The sequence below is a fragment of the Pelobates fuscus genome, chromosome 3 (assembly GCF_036172605.1).
Source record: "Pelobates fuscus isolate aPelFus1 chromosome 3, aPelFus1.pri, whole genome shotgun sequence".
Taxonomy (NCBI): domain Eukaryota; kingdom Metazoa; phylum Chordata; class Amphibia; order Anura; family Pelobatidae; genus Pelobates; species Pelobates fuscus.
The window spans coordinates 382,772,611-382,795,334 of NC_086319.1; the positions used below are offsets into that span (position 1 = coordinate 382,772,611).

The window sequence follows — 22,724 nt, forward strand, 5'->3', positions numbered from 1 at the left end:
CGTGTTTAAATGAAGTATGTTATTTGATAAGAAAGTTAATTTTCACTACTGTCCAAGCTGTGTGTGTGTATTTATTTAGAAAGTGATTTACTAGAAACCAGTTTGTATCTTCATTGCCATTATGTGCAGGGCCAGCATCAGGGGGTTAGAGCCATGAATGTTGTCACAGGCCTGGCAGTCCTGGCCGCCTAGCCCCCACATTCCCAATCATTGTGTGTTTCTGTGTGTGTATCTGTGTGTCTGTATATGTGTGTGTGTATCAGCGTGTGTGGTATTGTATAAAAAACACACAATGCACACTACATTTAAACACCAACATTCACACACATGGAACATACAAAATATGCTTACATTCAAACATTGTGTGTGTGTGTGTGTGTGTGTGTGTATGTGTATGTATATATATATATATATACACACAATATACACACACTGCATCCACTACACAATCACTAACACACACCGTGTCCACTTTACATACACGGTATCTAATACACAAACACACACTGCATCCACAACACACACACCTTGTGTCCAGCCTACACACACTGCATCCCTGTGGGCGGACTTGGAGGCAGGCCCTTTGGACCATACTTACACTGTAATGGTTATGGAGCCTGTATTACCCTGGTGCCCCCTCCAGTCAAAGTACTCAAACTGTTTGCTATCGGTTTAACAACTTATCTTTCACAGAGCTTCTAATCCTTGCCATTCATGGCTAGTGCTTGTTCATTGTTAGAGAGAGTCATCTGCTCGCTCTCAACCAATGAGCTAAGCCCTGCACTGCGGGGCTTAACTCAATGCTGAGAGCTACTGGCCCTCATGGAGAAGGCTACGAGAGCTTGGTGTTCCTTGAAAAACATGGCAGCTAATATTTTTTTCTATTTCAGGATTTTTCCTTGGAAGGGCCAATCAAACGGAAAAGGATACTGGCTGAAGAAGTGGAAAGAGTAGATCAAAAAGAGATCAGATTCCAAAAACACCCACACATTAAAGGACCACTATAGTGCCAGGAAAACATACTCGTTTTCCTGACACTATAGTGCCCTGAGGGTGCCTCCACCCTCAGGGCCCCCCTCCCGCCGGGCTCTAGGGGATGAAGGGGTTAAACTTACCTCTTTCTCCAGCGCCGGGCGGGGGACTCTCCTCCTCCTCTCCTCCTCCTCGGCTGAATGCGCATGCGCGGCAGGAACCGCGCACGCATTCAGCCAGTCCATAGGAAAGCATTCTCAATGCTTTCCTGTGGACGCTGGCGTCTTCTCACTGTGAAAATCACAGTGAGAAGCGCGGAAGTCCTCTAGCGGCTGTCAATGAGACAGCCACTAGAGGCTGGAATAACCCTATTATAAACATAGCAGTTTCTCGCAAACTGCTATGTTTAAAGAAAAAAGGGTTAAACCTAGATTGACCTGGCACCCAGACCACTTCATTAAGCTGAAGTGGTCTGGGTGCCTATAGTGGTCCTATAACGTATTCAAACAATGTATGCACAAGCATTATGTTAACGTGCACACATATTCACACAGAAACACATTTTCACACCATGCACACATATTATTATTATTATCAAAGCGCCAGCACGTTCTGCATTGCTGTACAATAGGTGCACTAACAAATACGTCGTCACAACAAGACAAACTGTAAATCGAGAAAGAGAAGGCACTGAGGGCCCTGCTTAAACAAGTTTACATTCTAAGTGAGTGGGGTATAATGACACAAGAGGTAAGGGTAACAATTATTTCAGAAAATATTTTCACAATGTGCTTACATTACAAACACAAGCATAGGAGCCCCATCATGATGCCCATCTGCCCAGGCCGACAGAGGAGATCCTTTGATCTCCCATGCCGGCCCATGGAGAGCCAGCCCTGCTCACAAGATCTTCCTCACTGGCTCAAATGCCCTTCGTTAATGAGAGGGAGGTAGGACCTGGAGGGAGGTAGGTAGGACATGGGAGGCAAAGCGTTCCTCCTGCGAGCATGTTGGTCATGGCGTTTCCGTACATTGCCATGGCAATGCTCAGACAAAGCATTCTGCTTGTGGGAGGAGTGAAGACAGCCTGCAGCCAGAGGAGCTGCAGGCTGTAGATCTACAGCTATACTACTCACCACCAGCGGTTGCAGTTTCATCGTCCCCCATTCACCAAAGGTAAGAAGAAGGGTCTGGGGGGGACATGCACACACAAAGTTCACCTCACACACAAACACAGCACCCCTCACAAACATACCCCTCACAAACACTCAGACACAGCACCCCTCACACACACACATCACCCCTGACATACACACAGAGCACCCCTCACAGACACACAGAGCACCCCTCACAGACACACAGCACCATTCAAAAACACACAGAGCACACATCACACACACAGAGCACCTCTAACATACAAACAGAGCACCCCTCGCACACACACACACACACACACACACACACACTGAGAGCACCACTTACATACACACAGAGCACCCGTCACACACAACACTCCTCACATACCCTCACATGCCATACTCTCTGTCTGTACTCAGCAGTCAGTGTTTTTATGTGTTCAGCAGTCTGTGTATGTATTAAGCAGTCTGTGTACATGTATTCAGAAGTCTGTGTGTGTGTGTGTTCAGCAGTTTGTATATGTATTAAGCAGTCTGTGTATATGTATTCAGCAGTCCGAATGTATTCAGCAGTATGTGCGTGTGTTCAGCAGCATGTGTATGCATTTAGCAGTCTGTGTGTGTGTACTCAGCAGTCTGTCTGTATTCAGCAGTCTCTGTGTATGTATTCAGCAGTCTATGCTTGTGTGTACTCAGCAATCTGTATGTATGTATTCATCAGTGTGTGTGTGTGTGTGTGTATTCAGCAGCCTGTGTGTGTACTCAGCAATCTGTATGTATGTATTCATCAGTGTGTGTGTGTGTGTGTGTATTCAGCAGCCTGTGTGTGTATTCAGCAGTCTGTATTTATGCTGCAGTCTATGTATGCATGTATTGCATTTGTGGAAGGTACCGATAAATACGAGCTTCATTTTATCGATGATTTTCATTTTTATTCCCGTGAGTAGTTGTATAAGCAGGATCCCAGTGCACTGCTTTGCCCTGGGGGCCCATAATGCTGTTAAGATGGCACTGATCCAAATCCTACATAAGCACCTGGATTCATAAAAATACACACATACACATATATATTTATATGCAGACACTATTAAAATATATATATATATATTAAAGGGACACTATAGTCACCTGAACAACTACAGCTTAATGTAGTGGCGCACAAGGGAGCAATGACGCTTCCAAATGGAAGCGTCTGATTGCTCCCTGCTCGCGCCCGCCTATTTAGTCATTTTGACGAAATAGGGGGCGCGGCTTCACGAGGCTCCCGGCGCTGGAACCAGGTAAGTAAATTCGGCTGCCTGGAGAGTCCCTTTAATCTTTATTTTTGGTGTGCAGCAAAACAAACATAGAGTGACATATATATATAATTAATAAACACACACAAGCAAGCACAAACATACATTCTTTAAACACTACTGTCATGTAGTTTAATGACAGCATATAAAAATAATAATGAAAATAAAAATAATGCATTAACATACTTTATTCAGAATATAGGTTAAGGCACATCTCGTCATGATGGCATATATATGGTATGTCATTTCTCATTAAGACAATTGATTGATATAATTGGACTTCTTGGAACCAAGAGCCATATTTTTCCTGAGGACCCAGAGTCATGTCAGTCTGCTCCTAGTGTCATTTAGTATTCCTCTCCATTGTCACAGTGTTACCAAACGACAATATTACTTTAATGCGACCTCTTAGATAACAATCGCCAGTCTATCTAAAGTTATGGCCAGAAATTCCCAGTAACTGACAGTATTAATTGTAGCTGAGGCCGCAGGGCATTGTAAATTGTCCTTGTCTGTAATCAGAGCTGTCTAACAAGCTTTGCCAGGACACTCGTTTTAATACCGTTTTAAGAGTTCTTCTGCCTCTTCATTTGGAAAACCCAAGACTTCGCCAATATGGGACATACATAGGGACACATTTATCATGTCTCCCAGGAAGCTGCGTCTGCATACTGATAGGCTGCCCATAGAAAGCACCGTCCTATAGCAAGTAGAATCCAAATGCAGAGAGTTAAATTAACTAATTAAGTCAGTTCTGTTGCGATTCTTCTTGATAAATGAATTTATCTATTTGTTGACCCAGGACATACTTGAAAACGAGATAAATCTCAATGTATCTTTCCTGGTAAAATATTTTATAAATAATAATAATTGCCCCAATATGAATGCTACATACAGCAGGGCAGCTCGTATAAATGAAAATGTCCTGCAGAACACAGACGCAGCACATGTCCATAAAAACATGGTGGACGCGGCAAGCCTACTCATATGCCACCCATCCAGTCGTAAATAATATAAACCAAGATACACATATTAAGATTGGCACACGTGGTCAAATCAGGGACCCGATGGTTTAAACACCTGTGTGTCTGGCTTTGGCTGTTGAGGAATGCAGTCTCGGAACCCTGCGCTAGCAGGTGTTCTGTACAATAGCAAACTAACTGGTCCGTCACACCTCAGGCAGAGGAAGCAGAAATGAAATTGATCTGTGTTTCTCCAAAAAAGGACATGAGGGAAACTGATTTATTCCTAAACCAGGTGTTATAGTTACAACACATACAAAGTCTGCATGCTTTTTCGGTCCTGTTCTTTGCTCTCTCCCTGAATCAGCTCCTGGCATGTCAGAGTGGGTGGAGGCACGCCTGTACCTGAGTAATGAGTATACACAGTGCACCTACACCTGTTCTATATATTCCATCTATGTGTGTACACGCCCCTGCATGCCCATTATGTGTGTACTGCAAATATGGCCACCCATCACATGTCCTCACCTTGCCGCCATTATAGTTAGTGTTCTCTTAATTCTATTCCACCTGTGGGCCTCCATTTCTCTCACACCATGAGGTTATTAGATAATAACATCAATTTATTGTGAATTGACAACCCAATTTCTGAATTTACACCAAAGTGTGTGTGTGTGTGTGTGTGTAGGTTGGCCAATAGTTTTGTAAGGGTTCCCATCAGTATGTAGAAGTCCTATAAGTCCAGAAAGACATGGTGGATCTGGAATCTACACGTACAAAACCTTTGGGATTCCTGCTCTTGTTCTCTCACCTCGTATTTTCTATCTCTGTAAGTCCTGCCCTAGTAACCTGGTAGTTTGTGGCTTGAAGAGATCCTGTTTAACTGATACCCTCTCATTATCTCGTTTTGCTGCAGCCTAACTCCCAGTTTTCAGGGTGGAGAGCCGAGTATTTGATTTGAGATTAAGAGCTGATTAGTGAGCTCTTATCTCAAACAAGCAATGTGAAAACTGGCTGCACAAACTCAAATAAGGCTGCAATTACAGAACTCGCCACCCTATAACTGCCTCTAAATATCACTGCTCTATTACAGGACCCCTCACCCTATAACTGCCTGTACCTATCACTGCTCTATTACAGGACCTCTCACCCTATAACTGCCCTGTACCTATCACTGCTCTATTACAGGACCCCTCACCCTATCACTGCTCTATTACAGGACCCCTCACCCTATAACTACCTGTACCTATCACTGCTCTATTACAGGACCCCTCACCCTATCACTGCTCTATTACAGGACCCCTCACCCTATAACTGCCTGTACCTATCACTGCTCTATTACAGGAACCCTCACCCTATAACTGCCTGTACCTATCACTGCTCTATTACAGGACCCCTCACCCTATAACTGCCCTGTATCTATCACTGCTCTATTACAGGAACCCTCACCCTATAACTGTCCTGTACCTATCACTGCTCTATTACAGGAACCCTCACCCTATAACTGTCCTGTACCTATCACTGCTCTATTACAGAACCCCTCACCCTATAACTGCCTGTACCTATCACTGCTCTATTACAGAACCCCTCACCATATAACTGCCTGTACCTATCACTGCTCTATTACAAGACCTCTCCCCCTATAACTGCCCTGTACCTATCACTGCTCTATTACAGGACCCCTCACCCTACAACTGCCTGTACCTATCACTGCTCTATTACAGGACCCCTCACCCTATAACTGCCCTGTACCTATCACTGCTCTATTACAAGACCTCTCCCCCTATAACTGCCCTGTACCTATCACTGCTCTATTACAGGACCCCTCACCCTATAACTGCCTGTACCTATCACTGCTCTATTACAGGGCCTCTCACCCTATAACTGCCCTGTACCTATCACTGCTCTATTACAGGACCCCTCACCCTATCACTGCTCTATTACAGGACCCCTCACCCTATAACTACCTGTACCTATCACTGCTCTATTACAGGACCCCTCACCCTATCACTGCTCTATTACAGGACCCCTCACCCTATAACTGCCTGTACCTATCACTGCTCTATTACAGGACCCCTCACCCTATAACTGTCCTGTACCTATCACTGCTCTATTACAGGACCCCTCACCCAATAACTGCCCTGTACCTATCACTGCTCTATTACAGGACCCCTCACCCTATAACTGCCTCTACCCATCACTGCTCTATTACAGGACCCCTCACCCTATAACTGCCTGTACCTATCACTGCTCTATTACAGAACCCCTCACCATATAACTGCCTGTACCTATCACTGCTCTATTACAAGACCTCTCCCCCTATAACTGCCCTGTACCTATCACTGCTCTATTACAGGACCCCTCACACTATAACTGTCCTGTACCTATCACTGCTCTATTACAGGACCCCTCACCCTATAACTGCCTGTACCTATCACTGCTCTATTACAGGACCTCTCACCCTATAACTGCCTGTACCTATCACTGCTCTATTACAGGACCCCTCACCCTATAACTGCCCTGTATCTATCACTACTCTATTACAGGACCCCTCACCCTATAACTGCCCTGTACCTATCACTGCTCTATTACAGGACCCCTCACCCTATAACTGCCTGTACCTATCACTACTCTATTACAGGACCCCTCACCCTATAACTGCCTGTACCTATCACTGCTCTATTACAGGACCCCTCACCCTATAACTGCCTGTACCTATCACTGCTCTATTACAGGTCCCCTCACCCTATAACTGCCTGTACCTATCACTGCTCTATTACAGGTCCCCTCACCCTATAACTGTCCTGTACCTATCACTGCTCTATTACAGGTCACCTCACCCTATAACTGCCTGTACCTATCACTGCTCTATTACAGGACCCCTCACCATATAACTGCCTGTACCTATCACTGCTCTATTACAAGACCTCTCCCCCTATAACTGCCCTGTACCTATCACTGCTCTATTACAGGACCCCTCACCCTATAACTGCCTGTATCTATCACTGCTCTATTACAGGACCCCTCACCCTATAACTGCCCTGTACCTATCACTGCTCTATTACAGGACCCCTCACCCTATAACTACCTGTACCTATCACTGCTCTATTACAGGACCCCTCACCCTATCACTGCTCTATTACAGGACCCCTCACCCTATAACTACCTGTACCTATCACTGCTCTATTACAGGACCCCTCACCCTATCACTGCTCTATTACAGGACCCCTCACCCTATAACTGCCTGTACCTATCACTGCTCTATTACAGGACCTCTCCCCCTATAACTGCCCTGTACCTATCACTGCTCTATTACATGACCCCTCACCCTATAACTGTCCTGTACCTATCACTGCTCTATTACAGGACCCTCACCCTATAACTGCCTGTACCTATCACTGCTCTATTACAGGACCCCTCACCCTATAACTGCCTGTACCTATCACTGCTCTATTACAGGACCCTCACCCTATAACTGCCTGTACCTATCACTGCTCTATTACAGGACCCCTCACCCTATAACTGTCCTGTACCCATCACTGCTCTATTACAGGACCCCTCACCCTATAATTGTCCGGTACCTATCACTGCTCTATTACAGGACCCCTCACCCTATAACTGCCCTGTATCTATCACTGCTCTATTACAGGACCCCTCACCCTATAACTGCCCTGTACCTATCACTGCTCTATTACAGGACCCCTCACCCTATAACTGCCCTGTATCTATCACTGCTCTATTACAGGACCCCTCACCCTATAACTGCCCTGTATCTATCACTGCTCTTTTACAGGAACCCTCACCCTATAACTGCCCTGTATCTATCACTGCTATATTACAGGACCCCTCACCCTATAACTGTCCTGTACCTATCACTGCTCTATTACAGGACCCCTCACCCTATAACTGCCCTGTATCTATCACTGCTCTATTACAGGACCCCTCACCCTATAACTGCCTGTATCTATCACTGCTCTATTACAGGACCCCTCACCCTATAACTGCCCACTACCTATCACTGCTCTATTACAGGACCCCTCATCCTATAACTGCCTGTACCTATCACTGCTCTATTACAGGACCCCTCACCCTATAACTATCTGTACCTATCACTGCTCTATTACAGGACCCCTCACCCTATAACTGCCTGTACCTATCACTGCTCTATTACAGGACCCCTCACTATATAACTGCCTGTACCTATCACTGCTCTATTACAGAACCCCTCACCCTATAACTGCCCTGTACCTATCACTGCTCTATTACAGGACCCCTCACCCTATAACTGCCTGTACCTATCACTGCTCTAGTACAGGACCCCTCACCCTATAATTACCTGTATCTACGAGTATCACTGCTCTATTACAGAACTCAGCACCTTATAACTTCTCTGTTACAGCTCTCAGCCAGTGAAATATGTCCAAAGTTGGCATGGTAATGAGAAGTGTGAATTTCCTCTAGTAATGAGACCCAAATCAGAAGAACCATAGGCACCCGACAGGGACAGGTATCGTACCATTTCCAAATGCCACTAAACATGCTGTAGTGGTTATGGTCACAGAAGGACTATGATCCATGGACCTAGGCATGACACCAATTAGTGCCCCTTTCATTCTTCACCTAGGAATGTCCCTTTAAATAGTATTTTATATCATACATTATTGTCATGACTTCTTAACACTTGAGATTTTCACACAATCCATGTTTTTCAATTCATTTATTACAAATTAAAGTCATTTAAGATTACAAAAGGATAATTGGCAGATTAGATTCTGATCATGTTATAGGCAAAGCCAGACAGAAACACCTTGTGTCCAGAAGATGCAATATAATAGAATTTGCGTTAGCATTATAAGAGGCAGGTTGGAGGGTTCAGTCCCAGTTTGAGTGTCCTTGAAAGTTAAAGCAATTCCAACCACAGGTCACAATAATGTCCCAAAGTTCTCTATTGGGTCCTCTTTCTACTACTCCTCAAGAGGATTTGGGGTGCCAGCTTCCCAGCTCTGAAAAAGAGAACTGCGCTGTCGGCGTGTGCGAGGGCTGTCCAATGTCTGCGGGAAAAAGTATAAATTAAGTTAAATATATAGTAGAGTGCTTTATGTCCGTACCTATACTTTAGAAATCACCCTTCATGCACCATGACCAGTACAGATACAGAAAGCTTCCCCCGCCTTACAAATATATACACTACGGCAGGGGTCCTCAAACTCCGGCCCCCCAGATGTTGCTGAACTACAACTCCCATGATTCTCTGGCTATATATGTAATTCAAAGAATAATGGGACTTGTAGTTCAGCAACATCTGGGGGGCCGGAGTTTGAGGACCCCTGCACTACGGCCTTACACACTATTACACTACATCCACTACACACTGCTTTATCACAGCTATCACGTTAAACACTGCTGAATTACAAACAGTAGAGACAGTGCCAATTTTTACATACTACATCTCATCCTTTATATATACCGTAAGCTTTATCCTTACACACTACTGAAATAAGCCTTATAGACCTTTACCTTACCGCCACTACACTATGTCTGCCACCTTGCACGCAACCTCCTCTGTTTTGCAATATCAGCCTTCTGTTTACACACTTAATATGTCTGATATTGACAGCCATTCAGTAATACAATATTACACTATCAGAGTTATTCACTAAACAGAGAAATTACCAAATTATTGCATATTTTAGTCCAAAATAGCCCAATTTAAAATGTTCTTCAATTCAGCTTTGCTTCCAAATCATCTATTTTTGTTTTAGATTTGCAATTCGCTGATCAATTCACAAAGATTCCCTAGTTAGTAAATATCCCTTTGCATGCCAAGGGCAGCTAGTGCTAGCTTACTACTAGTACACATTACACTGTGCTCAATAAAGAAACTTAATGGACTATTATTCACTAAACGCCGATTGCATTCCGCTCAGTTCTCCTGCATTTGGTCGTTATAATTTCTCTGTGAACAAACAAATGAAGGATATTCTGTTGCAATTTAGCTGTTTGTAAATATTTGTATTACCCATGTTATATGAAATTCAGCTAATTTTAAAAGAACAACATACTGCAGCCATATGGAAGTGCACATTCGGTAAAAATAGGCAAATGTACCTTTTGGGAATTGTGAGAAACAATACAGCCTTAGGCTTCTGTTCAACTCATTTGAGTAGAATGCAGTGATTTCAACTGTCCTGTACTGTTGCAATGTCACAGATACTGCACAGATAGAGTGCAATGTTGAGAATGAACTGGCACAGCGGGAGCCCATTATTGTACCCTCCATTACCAACACACACGTGCAGACATCTCACATGTACTAAAAATAGCAAATCACGTTGACAGCACACTTAAAAATCAATGTATGTGATAAAACACCCCACTATTTGCTATTTTTAATACACTTAGTTTTATATGTGGTTGGGTGACCTACACAAGGTGATAGCACCATATTTCAACTTTCTTAATCTTTATATTTATTGTTTATAATTGGTTAATCTCACCTGTTCTGATTGTTGTCCGTTCATAGTCACTTCTGGGTTTGGGGGCCAGTTCACTTCCAGCTTTCTCCAACTGGGCCGCTCTGCAATACACAATATTTTATATTCGCTAAATTAGAAATGTTTTGTTTTAATCCACAGACTTGTTGACTATACCTTTTTTATATAATTAATGTCTTAATTATCCAGAGGCCTAAATGAGAATTAAGACTCTTTGGTAACACAGAACACAATTGTAATTTAGCTACTTGCATGTAAAATACATACTTCAGGGCCATACTGGTTGCTTATAGCCCTGAAGTATTTATTTTACATAGCCATGTCTACATTGTGTATATAAACTTCTGGTCAGATAACTCTTTAAGAAAGGACTATAATGCATTATAATAATAATAATAATAATAATAAAAAAACAGATAACCTCAAACCACAATAAGTCAAAGAAAACTGTGAGTTTAATGACTCATCAAAGATTATTTGTTTTTTAACCACTGCTGAAGTACTAATTGTGTTAAGGAATTTTACTCCCTAATTTAAAGCACAATTTAAAGGGTGTATTATTTGTTTTACAAACTTGGATTTTAACCTAGTGTATTCCTAACAATGCGCAGTTCTCTTGTTGCTAGGCGTGGGGCACTGATCTAGGCGTTAGAGTGGTAGTCACTTTACATGTGCTATTTAAAGGAACACCATCAGCACCATTTGAAGTGGTCATGATGCCTAATGCTGCACATGGGGTTAACCTTGAGCAGCGTCATTGGGGTGTCATTAGCCAGCGTGGCACAAAATTTCCAGACTAGCTAATGTCAGTTTTGTGCATATTGGATATCTCATGCCAGCTTGCACAGGTTACATATGTCAAATGTTTGGTGGAGAGGCCAGCATAGGAAGGGTTATTCTAACCAAAAACTGTGTTTAAAAACAAACAAAACATGCGCCCCTTATTTTAAGTTCTCTATCAACAAATCACAATTCATCTCAGAAAATGAAGATATTTTATTAGTGATTTGAATTTGTTAAAGGAACATTTAAAGCTGGAGTCCATCCATGGGCGTCCGCAGAAAGGAGCAGAAAGGTTCAGCAAAGAGCCAAAAAGGGCAACAAGGAACAGGAAGGGACAGGAGGAGCACAAATGTAAAGTAGGAGAAGGAATAGAAATGAGCAGCAAGGGACATCAAGGAACAGAAAGGGTCAGCAATGAGCTGGAGGGAGCAGAAGGAGGACAGATGTGAAGGAGGAGAAATTAGCAGGAAGGGGCAGCAAGGAGCAGGAAGGGTCTGCAAAGAGCAGAAATGGGCAGGAAGGGACAGAAGGAGCACAAAGGTAAAGGAGCAGAAAGAATCAGAAGGAGCACAAAGGTAAAGTAGGAGAAGGAACAGAAAAGGGTAGCAAGGAGCTGGAAGGGGCAGAAGGAGCGCAAAGGTAAAGTAGGAGAAACAAAGAAACATAGAATGTGATGGCAGATAAGAACCATGCGGACCATCTAGAAGGAGTAGAAAGGAACAGGAAGAGACAGCAAGGAGCAGAAAGGTAAAGTAGGAGAAGGAGCAGAAAGGGATCAAAAAGAGAAAGGAGCAGAAGGGCACAAAAGAAGCAGAAAGGTAAAGGAGCAGAAGGAGCCAAGGAGGAGAGAAGACAGTGTCAGAATAATAAGAAGACTTTGTCAAATGAAGGAGAAGAAAAGGAGATTGGAGCAGGAAGGACAAGTTGTTTGAACCCTCCACTTCATTCTGGACACCACATCATAAGGCTTTGGTACCTGGGCCTGGCAGGGAAACTTTGGACCTTCTCATCGCCACAAGTAAAAAAAAATATCAATGTTAATGTGTTTACTTTTATTTACTGAGTGTCAGGGAGCACAGAGTGCTGCTGGGTAGGGGTGTCGCTGATTGGCTAGAGCGGTCAGCTGGCACTCTAAGCCAATCAGTAACTCCCCATTCATAAAAAAGTAAAACTAGCGATTGGCTTAGAGCGTCCACTGACCACTCTAGACAATCAGCGGCACCCATGCCTGACGTCAATCTGCACTTCCTGACACTCCGTTTCAGAAGCCGAATACCACTGAGCGACCTGGAGACCTGGAGCTGGAGGAAGCCTTTGGGATTAAACCATTTGAGAGCGGTTTAACCCCTTAAAGGAAAGAGAGCACCCAGGGGCTTCCTGACATCATAGCATTTTCATTTAGATGAAGTTGTTATGGTGACCAGAATGTTCCTTTAATTTGCTTAAGTGTCAGAAATACAAACATGTATTCCTGACACCATAGTTGTGAAAACGCTATTCACCCCGGCTTTATGTGATAATGACTATGCCCCTTCCCTTTCATGACACTGTCAAAAAGGGACCAAGCATGGATGTCATTACAATTATGCCCCCTCCAACCCTTCTCCCCCTCCGCCCCAGAAAATTTCCTGCGTTCATGCATTAGCAGCAACCGGTGTCATCAGTCTATGCATGATGATGCAATATTTACGATCATAACACTAGCTCAGGTTTCCTCAAACCCCGGCCCTCCAGATGTTGCTGAACTACAACTCCCATGATTCTATGAATGAAAGAGGCTGAGAATCATGGGAGTTGTAGTTCAGCAACATCTAGAGGGCTGGAGTTTGGGGAAGTCTGATCTAGCTGATTTCTATATGTCCTTTATTTCCCACACACTGATATGAAAATACTCAAAGTATCTGTCACCCACAGGAATTTTAATATTATGTTTACTCTTTCTTACATATAACACGTACTTGTGAGGAGTGAAAATAACAATTAAATGAAGAAATTAACACCTCCTTTTCCTGCAACTGGTCGCCCCCATCTTTGCTCCCTGTCAATCATTATTATAAGCCCCGTCCTTCTGCCCTCTGCCTGGCAGTTAGCACAGAGAAAAGGAGAATTTAAACAAAGGGATTAGGTATAAAAAGTCCAGCGTACACATTTTAAGCTTTATTTTGGGTGTTTTTTTTCTATTTTCTCCTATTTTTTTCCTTGTTTGCACTACGCTAATCCTTACTATTATTTATATAATTTTGTTTTCGTGTTCAATATTGGGTCACAAACTTGTTGCCTTCAATATAAAATTGAGGTGCACTTTTTTTTTTTTTTTCGCGGTAATTTTTTTCCACCCTGTTAGCAGTTTTCTGAGATGGGTAAGCAGCTTTCACAATCTTATTTTTAGCTGAAGAAATAAAGAAGTCGCTCAAACTATGAATGCTGTAGTCCAGATGTGGACCCCGTGCTCACTGTGCCTAAAGGGGTATCAGATACATCTCGCTGACGAGGCTCAAAGAGGGCCAAATTAATTGTACCTCTCGTGCAGAGAGAACTAAAAGGCATTTCTGTGCCTTGTCTTATTGCCTTTTTGTGAAAGTAAAAAACTTTTTACCCTAATCTATCTGGTGTGGTATCCGTGATGTGGGAGAAAAATACCTGATTACCAAACATCAGCGGAGATAGCGTGAATAAGCTTATTATTCAAAGCCTTTACAGTGAGAGCGTGCTTTCTAAGGCTCTACAGATCGTGAGTGACCCATTACCTCCGATTAATTCTGTTTAATATGTGTTACAGTATTATGCTATGTATGTTTTTCTACTTTTAGGTTGATCCAGAGATTCACCTATTATAAGTATAATACTACTATATTTCTTGCATCTCCCTATTCTCTTGTTTTTTACCAAATGATGTATGTCTATAGTGCCTTTTTGGTGATTCTCTGGCACTTGGGAGTTGTTGCTTTGTTTACCGTTATAGCGCCAATCCACCTATATATCTTTCTCTGGTTTTCCAGGAAATGTAGCCCCATGTAGCCAAAAGCACAGCTTAAGCGGAACAGGGCCTTGACAGGGGTTAGGAGGCGGGCCCAGGAGGAACAGACAGGACAGGTGGGTTATGGGATATGGGGGTTTGGCTATTTAAGGGAGGAGCCATTTTGTAAGGTTCACTTCTAATTTCCTACCTGGTTAGTTTGTCCCGCCCACCCTCCCTGTATAATTATGTTTAGATAGAGGTTATCCCGTTTTTTCACAGCGGCGGGATAGGGAGCTGAGAGAGAGGACATAGGCTCCCTATGAGGAACGTGAGGAACATGGAAAAAATTGGAATTATGGTCAATGGTGGTTTCGAGTCCTGGAGGTGGCTCAGAACCTGGTGGGGCAGGGGTATCCGGGTATACCCCTGCCATGGTTACTTATGGTTGGCACTTGTTCGGTTCAAGTTGGCGAGGTTGGAAAATGTCGTTACATATTTGTATTTGTTATGTTGGGGGTCATTGCCCTCTATTAAAAAGAAGGATACGGATGAGAGGGGCGGAAGGTGGGGGCAATGACCCATGTTTATATGTTAATTTATTTAAAGCAATATTATCGTTATATATTATTTAAATTATTTAATAAAGCTGTGGACAAATTTTCCCATATACCAGGTGTCAGTGTGTTATTGGGTTAGGTATGTGGGGGGGTTTTTTGTCCAAGGTTCCGCCAGCCCATATGGCGACTATACACCGGTCATGTATTTTGTTTGTCTTATTTCAGGTCTGGATTGCCCTTACGGGTGGGATTAGTCCGATATACCTTGCAATGGTTCTCTCTGTAATTGCACAAGTGAGCAAAAACTATTTTGAGACCTGAGCGGGGATTTACCGAAAGGGCAAGCTACGGAGTTTCTCTCAGATTTTGTTCTCTCAGAGTTCTTTTTTTGTTGCATATATTTTTTGCTAGTATTGTCTTAATTTGTAAATGTAATCAGTGGTATAATCATCGGAAAAAAAAGAAGCAGTATATTAAAAAGCAGAATAAAAAATGTTGATAGGACTGGTTACTTTGGTGCTTTACAAAAAATATATTCGATGTACAAAAGTGGAATGACAGTTTTGTACATAAAATTGTGCATTCGCACAAAATTGGTGCAAAAGTCAATGTGACAATTTTTATACATAATCTCCTAGTTTTCTTTTACTCTTCCTCGTTTGCAATGTTTGCCCTGACTGTATTAGGGTCATTTGCTAAATCTTTGATATAAATTTAAAAGAAAATGGAGCATCACATGAAAAAAAAACATTATTGGTAATTTTTATTGTTTTATTCAGTTGCTTGATTTCCAGAAAAGTGATGGTGTCTCTTTTATATACATATCTAGAGGGGCCAATGCAAACCATTGTCTGGAAATCTATTCACAAACAAGATTATACAGTAGACACGAGGTCACATGTTTAGACTGGAAGAAAGGAGATTTAGTCTAAGGCAAAGGAAAGGGTTTTCTACCGTAAGAATACTAAGGATGTGGAATTCTTGCCTGAAGAAGTGGTTTTATCAGAGTCTGCACAGATGTTTAAACAGCAACTAGATGCATACTTGCAAAAACATAATATTCAATGATATTATTATTCAACTGTAGGGTAATAGCTTCATGATCCGAGGATAAATCTGACTGCCAACCTGGGGTCAAGAAGGATTTTTTTCCTAGTTTGTTGCAAAATTGGAAGTGATTCAAACTGTTTTTTGCCTTCTTTTGGATCAACAGCAAAAAAACAAATGTGAGGCAGGCTGAACTTGATGGGCACGTCTCTTTACAGCCTATGTAACTATATAACTATATATGATATTGTATAAAATGGGAATTATAGGTTCTATTTCAAGTTACATATAATGTAAAGGTTTGTTATATAGTAAAAGGTATGACGCTGTGTTGTGTAGTATCTGCTAGGTATCTTATCGGGTGATTTTAAACTTTCTAGAAATGGGGTGCATTCAAACTCACATACATTTTTAATGTTAAACCCTATTATTTAATGATGTCTGTTAATTGTTAATTAACACTGAGTAACAGAAATGCAGTCATATTTTTAAGGACATTGAATGTTAATTTATGGCAACGGTTTGTATTGGGATGTGTGGGTGATTTTTTTACTTAAATCTGTATGGAATTTTTAACACTTTTTGCTTTTACTACAACTTTATTAAAGTGATACTATAGAGATCAAAACAACTTTCATTTAATGAAGCAGTTTTGGTGTACAGATCATGCCCCTGCAGTCTCACTGTTTAATTCTCTGCCATTTAGGAGTTAAATCACTTTGTTTATGCAGCCCTAACCACACCTCCCCTGGCTGCGAGGGACACAGCCTGCATGGAAAAAAATTGTTTAATTTTCAATGAGATGTTAACTTGCTTTAGAAGTTTGTACCTCCTGCTCAGTAAACTGAACTTTGATCACACACAGAAGCTCCCGCAGGGTACGGAAGGCTATTAATGGAGCAGGAAATAAGAAATTCTAATTTACACAATGTGCAATAATGGAAGTTTAAACATTAGATCTCACTTTACAGGAAGTGTTTAGGAAGGCTGTGCAAGTCACATGCACAGAGGTGTGACTAGGGCTTCATTAAGCTAAAATTGTTATGGTGCCTATAGTGTCCCTATAATGCTTGGATTTGTACATTATGACCCAATATCTTCTATTGCCCGCTGAATCCCTAACATATCATGGTTTAGTGAATAACCTAGACAGTTTGCAGTTTAATTAAAAAACTAGACATTATCCACTAAACCATGAATTGTGGGGGATTCACATAGGAATTGCCCATTTTGCTCAAATAGGGGAAAAACATTCAGCTATGTTTCCAGCTCTATTATTTTGGCCATAAATTTGCAAGTTCCATGTGAATTCACAGCAATTCTTAATTTCTTAGTGACTAACTCTGAGCATGTGTCTACCTTGGCTACCCAAAAACAAATGGAGCTTCAGTTAACCAAGTTAACAAGAATTTTAGCTCCATGCCTGTACCGCAATGGGCAATGTCTTTTTCTCACCTGGTTGGTAGATCCCACTAAGGACTTCCCCTCTGTCGTCAGATTTCTTTTCGGTGTCACCCAGCAGAATCTCATCTCTGCCATACACACTGCTCCTCTGCCTCCTGAGTTCCCTCTCTCTTTCCTTCACCTCTTCAATCTCCTTCTCCAGCAGCGAGCGAGGGCTGGGGGAGAGCAATATTTGATAAGGGCTTCCAGGAGCAGGCTGGGGAGAATCTGACTTGGCTGGGCGAGGAAGATCCGCAAGGCGAGGAACATCTGCTGGGCGAGGAAGGTCCGCGGGGGCAGATGTGACTGAGTAGTTCACTGGGGCAGACCTTTGGAGAATCGAGCTGTGTTCTATTAGGATAACGTTACTTCCATTGGCTTCTGTGAAGGAGGGTCCTTTCTTAACACCAGCATTTGGAGCACTTGGAGCCACATTGTTGAATATTGCAGGGGCCACAGACACTGGAACTTCGGCAACCACAATCTGTGAAGATGTGCTTTGTCTCTTTGAGGAGGGAGGTTCCGAGGGAACTATGTAGAAACAAAGAAACAATGGGGCACAAGGTGTTAGTTAATCGTTAATTGATGGCTTGTGGTTTCATAGTAATAGACATAAGCTGAACCTGTAAGCTTCAGGCAATTAATAAAATACTAGATACAAGACATTACAAACAACACAAGGGCATGATATCCAGCTTTACAGCCTTCCTAGACAATTTGGTGGCTTTAGCCTACAATTTGCCATTTCCAAGAGATGACACATGTTGTTGAGAAAAGCGTTGGCTCATTGGCTTTTCTGTAAGTGCATACTGTGCCAGTGGAGAGGCAAAGAGAAAATCTTTATGACAATTTTTAGCTTTAGAAACAACATCATTTTAAAAGAACACTATAGTCCCCAAGACCACCCCATCTCAATGAAGTGGTCTGGGTGCAGTGTCCCTTTCTTCTTAACCCTGCAATGTAAAACTCCTATAAGGAGCACATATTGGGACCACGTTGTGGTAGGCAGAGAGGTAAGCAGCTCTAATGGCGTTGTGGCACTGGAAAAACTTAAGTAAATCTTTATTTTTATTACATTTTATTGCACTGGGAGTTGTGGGGGAAGGGGGCAGGGGGGGGCTGGCGGGAAAGAGTAGGGACACTGGGGGCGGAGCCTGACCGGGGAGCTGATCAGACACGTTGTCTGTGGGCTCCCGATCCTAGACCCAAACTCCAGCATAAATCGAGGGGAACCCGCTTCATATCGAACCCCAACCTACCTTACCTTGTACTACAGAGGTTCGGGAACACGGGGATACCTTACACGACCGGATTGCCCGCTGGGACCCCGGGCTGGAGGATCGAGGCCTACACCTCGCAGAGCACAGGAGAGGCGGCCGATCTCCTGGCTCACTTAAGCATGCAGCACCCGCAGTATCGGGCTGCCCCCCCCCCCCTTGGGACCGGCGGGGGTTATCCCGGTCCCAACCAACGAATCTTGCATACTCACATGGCTGACGAACGACGATGACAGCCCAAACTACATGCCAAACCAGCAGGCCGCAAGTAGCACTAAAATGGCGGATGCTCAGTCCAACTACGGCCATGCGCTAACAGAGTGCCGATCTAGCCCAGACGAATCCTTAGACACACGTCTGCAAAAGCTATTTGAGGACTTCTGGGCGAAGGTGGAAGCTCGACATGCTCCAGCACAGTCGCAAGCACAAGTGAGCAGGAGGGCAATGGAGACACGAGAGAGCGACAGCCAGTTGGGGACCGGGAAACCTTTGGGCATGAACCCGACACAGCAGACGACCACGGCCCACACAAGCCCAGCCGGGCTGAAGGCCCGGAAGGGCAATGCCCCAACGCATCTCCCACACAGGTGGAGGTCCATACGCCGCCGGCAGCGTACCACCATCACGGCTACCAGACCTGCCCGAACAGGGAAGGGCCCGGGCTTTACAAGACCTCAGGACCGAGGAAAAACGATGCCGACCTCCCAACGAGCCCGGAGCAAGGAGGCGAAACCGACCCATCCTTGGCTGCCCGCCATTCTCAATGCGACTGACAGGCACGAAACCGCAGCCTCCAGATCGGGCATCGGCTGACCTCACAGGGACTGATTCACAATATCTCCCATAGCCGATACCTGGGTACAAAAGGGACAGCTCTCCTAAAATAAGCGAGTGTATTTTTACTTTTAATGTCTGTTAAATCTCAGTTGATCTTGTCTGTTTGCCCCATGTTTAGAGAAGACCCCCATTCTGCAGTATGATAGTTGCCTCAAGCATTTAGGAAAACTGTTGTACAGAGTGCATAGATAGCCAGCAGCACCAGTATATACGCAGGAAACGTAATTACTTACACGCCACTTGACCTGGCATGCTGCACACTCAAATAGCCTTTATGTGTCTCACAATTCAATATAATTGTTACTGTGCAAGCAGATGTAAAGTCCACTAAGCTAGAACTGAACGCAGAAGCATGAATCCAGACAGCCTAAGTTAATTTACTATTAAGCGTGTTTAGTCAGTTTAGCCTAAATGTTGTTTTTTTTTTTTTTTTTTTTTTCTCACCTTGCTTCCCTCTCCTAACAAACATGCTCCGCTCACTTAACAGTTACATGATCCTCGCTCGCAGTGATATTTATGTTCAGGTGAATGTATATAGCTTGCCTTAATCACTTGTGAACCGTAATACCTGACATATGTACTGCTTTTCGCTACCTGTTACCACTTATTACCTATACACTTAAAAAATTTCTTGCATTTCTCAACTGCCATAATTGTACTACGTTGTATTACCGAGCTTATCACTGCTATTGTGGCAAAATAAGCTGTTATGTTCACTCATGCATCCAAAAATAAAGAATTTAAAAAAAAAAAAAGAGTAGGGACACTATAGCATTAGGAATTCAGATTTGTATACCTAACGTGATAGAGTTCCTCTAAACTAGGGGTGCCCAAACGGTAGCTCCCAAGATGTTGTATAACTACAACTTCCATGATGCTTTGCATGCCCTTAGAATTACAAAGTATCATGGAAGCTGTAGTTTCAAAACACCTGGGATTTACCTTTTGGGCACCCCTAAACAATTCTTCCTCAAATAATGCTTTTATTTTTTTAAGTTCTGCTTTAGCACAGGTAAAGATCCCATCAAGATATCCATTGCACGTACAATGGAATCGTTAGGGCAAAGCTAAGGGGTTTATTTAATAAACATCAGACAGGCTTGAATTATAAACTGAAATGCAAAAAAAATGATTTAATTTGGAAACAAATTTCAACTCTGCATTAACCACCGAGTGGCTGTGTAAGCCTGAACATTGAAATTTGTTTTTCAATTTTCTTTTCACAATAATTTAAAGTTTATTGAATAAAGACTGAGAACTTGTGTCACACATTGAATTGAGCCATATTATCTTTCATTTTATCCCGCTGCGAACAGGAGCCTGGGTTGGAAGAGGTTTGTAGATAATGAATGACTGCTCCAGAAACCAATGAGGAGTTTGCACACTGAGTATGTTTAGAAAGGGCAGTGGTTGGATTTTAAATAAATATTGCAGGAAATTCTCTAGTATAAAATAAACATTAAGTACTTGAGAGAACCCTACTCCTTTGCACAAAACGAGCCGTATCATTGAATCTTGGATAAATATCTTCCTTTTCCAAATGAACAGAAATGGACAAGACACACAGGTGTTATTCACTAAACCTTGAATTGTTGGCAGTATCAATTTTAGGTTACTGCAATAGATGAAATCAGGGGTCCTCAAACTCCGCCCCCCCAGTTGTTGCTGAACTACAACTCCCATGATTCTTTGAATAGATAGATAGACATAGATAGCCAGAGAATCATGGGAGTTGTAGTTCAGCAACATCTGGGGGGCCGGAGTTTGAGGACCCCTGGACTAAATCATAGAATTTCTAACTTAGAAACAACTTGGCCAATACAGGTAAATATCCATGAATACAAATTGCACTTTTATATATTATATTATTGCATGTTTAATGTTTACACGTGCTTGTCCCAAATGTTAGTTGTGAAAACACTGTCCGCATTCACCCACCCACGTACCAACAGACCCACCCATCCATCCATCTATCCTGTGAGACCTGTCTGTCTTTTGCTATATATCTAGCAATTTTTTAAACGGCCTGTGATAGCTTAAAAATAAAATATAACCAGACTACAAAAGCTAGGCCAGAATAGTTGCGCTCAAAAAATTATCCAGCTCAGCTAGTCTGGTCTTTTTCCAATTCCCTTTTCAATTTTCCACAATTTCCATTTAAGTGAGTGTTCTCCCAAACCGATAATAAATAATTAATAGGCACACAACTTGGCTACTTCAGACTTAATTTAAATATTCAGTTGTTAATTGATCCCATAGCTCTGTTTAGTACTTAACATTCTATGCCTTCTTGCAATCTAGAATTCACAGGCAGAATTAAGTACTTTAACACGAGGCACACCTTCCCTGTAGCCTTGTTCTTACTAGTGTGTTTACATGCAAACACATCGCCTGTTTATCACTCAGGGTGCTTATTTACTAAACTTTAAATTAAAACTCAGTGGAAACATTAAACCTGAGTGGAAAATTCAAGCTAAAAAGCTGATTTGGAAAAAAATGTTCTCCTCAAATATTTTGTAGATAAATCCAGGGATTAACATAGGGGCTAATGGAGCTGAAGCGCCTTTTTTTTTTTTTTTTTTAAACTACTCTTTACATGCTTTTGTTTTGTGCAGAGGGAAAGAAGTACGGGAACGTAGGAGACATGTAGAGGAACAAAACGTGTGGCCTGGCTGGCAATGTACCTGGTTAACGTAAGTCTGACTTTGCGTGCTAACACTGTGGTATGTCCCTTCTTCTACACTCACTACATCCACATTTTATCTGTCCCAGACTGTATACCAGGATTTGTATTTGATTTGAACTTGTATGGTTCCAGTGCTGAAACGAAACGCGTAGGACCTTTGCGGTTTATATTTTATTATTTATGGGTGATTTTTCATCTTCCAATAAAGCTGCTGACCTTTTTTTTACTACCTACTGAAGTCCTGTTGTACATCCACCCTACCGGATCAACAGGAGG

At 42.6% G+C, this 22,724-nt stretch overlaps 1 protein-coding gene across 2 annotated transcripts in view; it reads right to left on the minus strand.

The window, feature by feature from the left end:
* Window positions 1-9,067: 9,067 nt before the first annotated feature.
* MISP3 (MISP family member 3) overlaps window positions 9,068-22,724 on the minus strand; it is a 47,347-nt gene continuing 33,690 nt past the window's right edge. For both annotated transcript variants that reach the window (XM_063449606.1, XM_063449607.1), the window contains exons 3-5: window positions 17,661-18,179; window positions 10,863-10,942; window positions 9,068-9,416 (exon numbers count right to left, since the gene is read on the minus strand). In XM_063449606.1, the coding sequence (XP_063305676.1) occupies window positions 9,330-9,416; window positions 10,863-10,942; window positions 17,661-18,179 (686 nt within the window). In that variant the 3' untranslated portion in view covers window positions 9,068-9,329. The remainder of the gene's footprint in view (window positions 9,417-10,862; window positions 10,943-17,660; window positions 18,180-22,724) is intronic.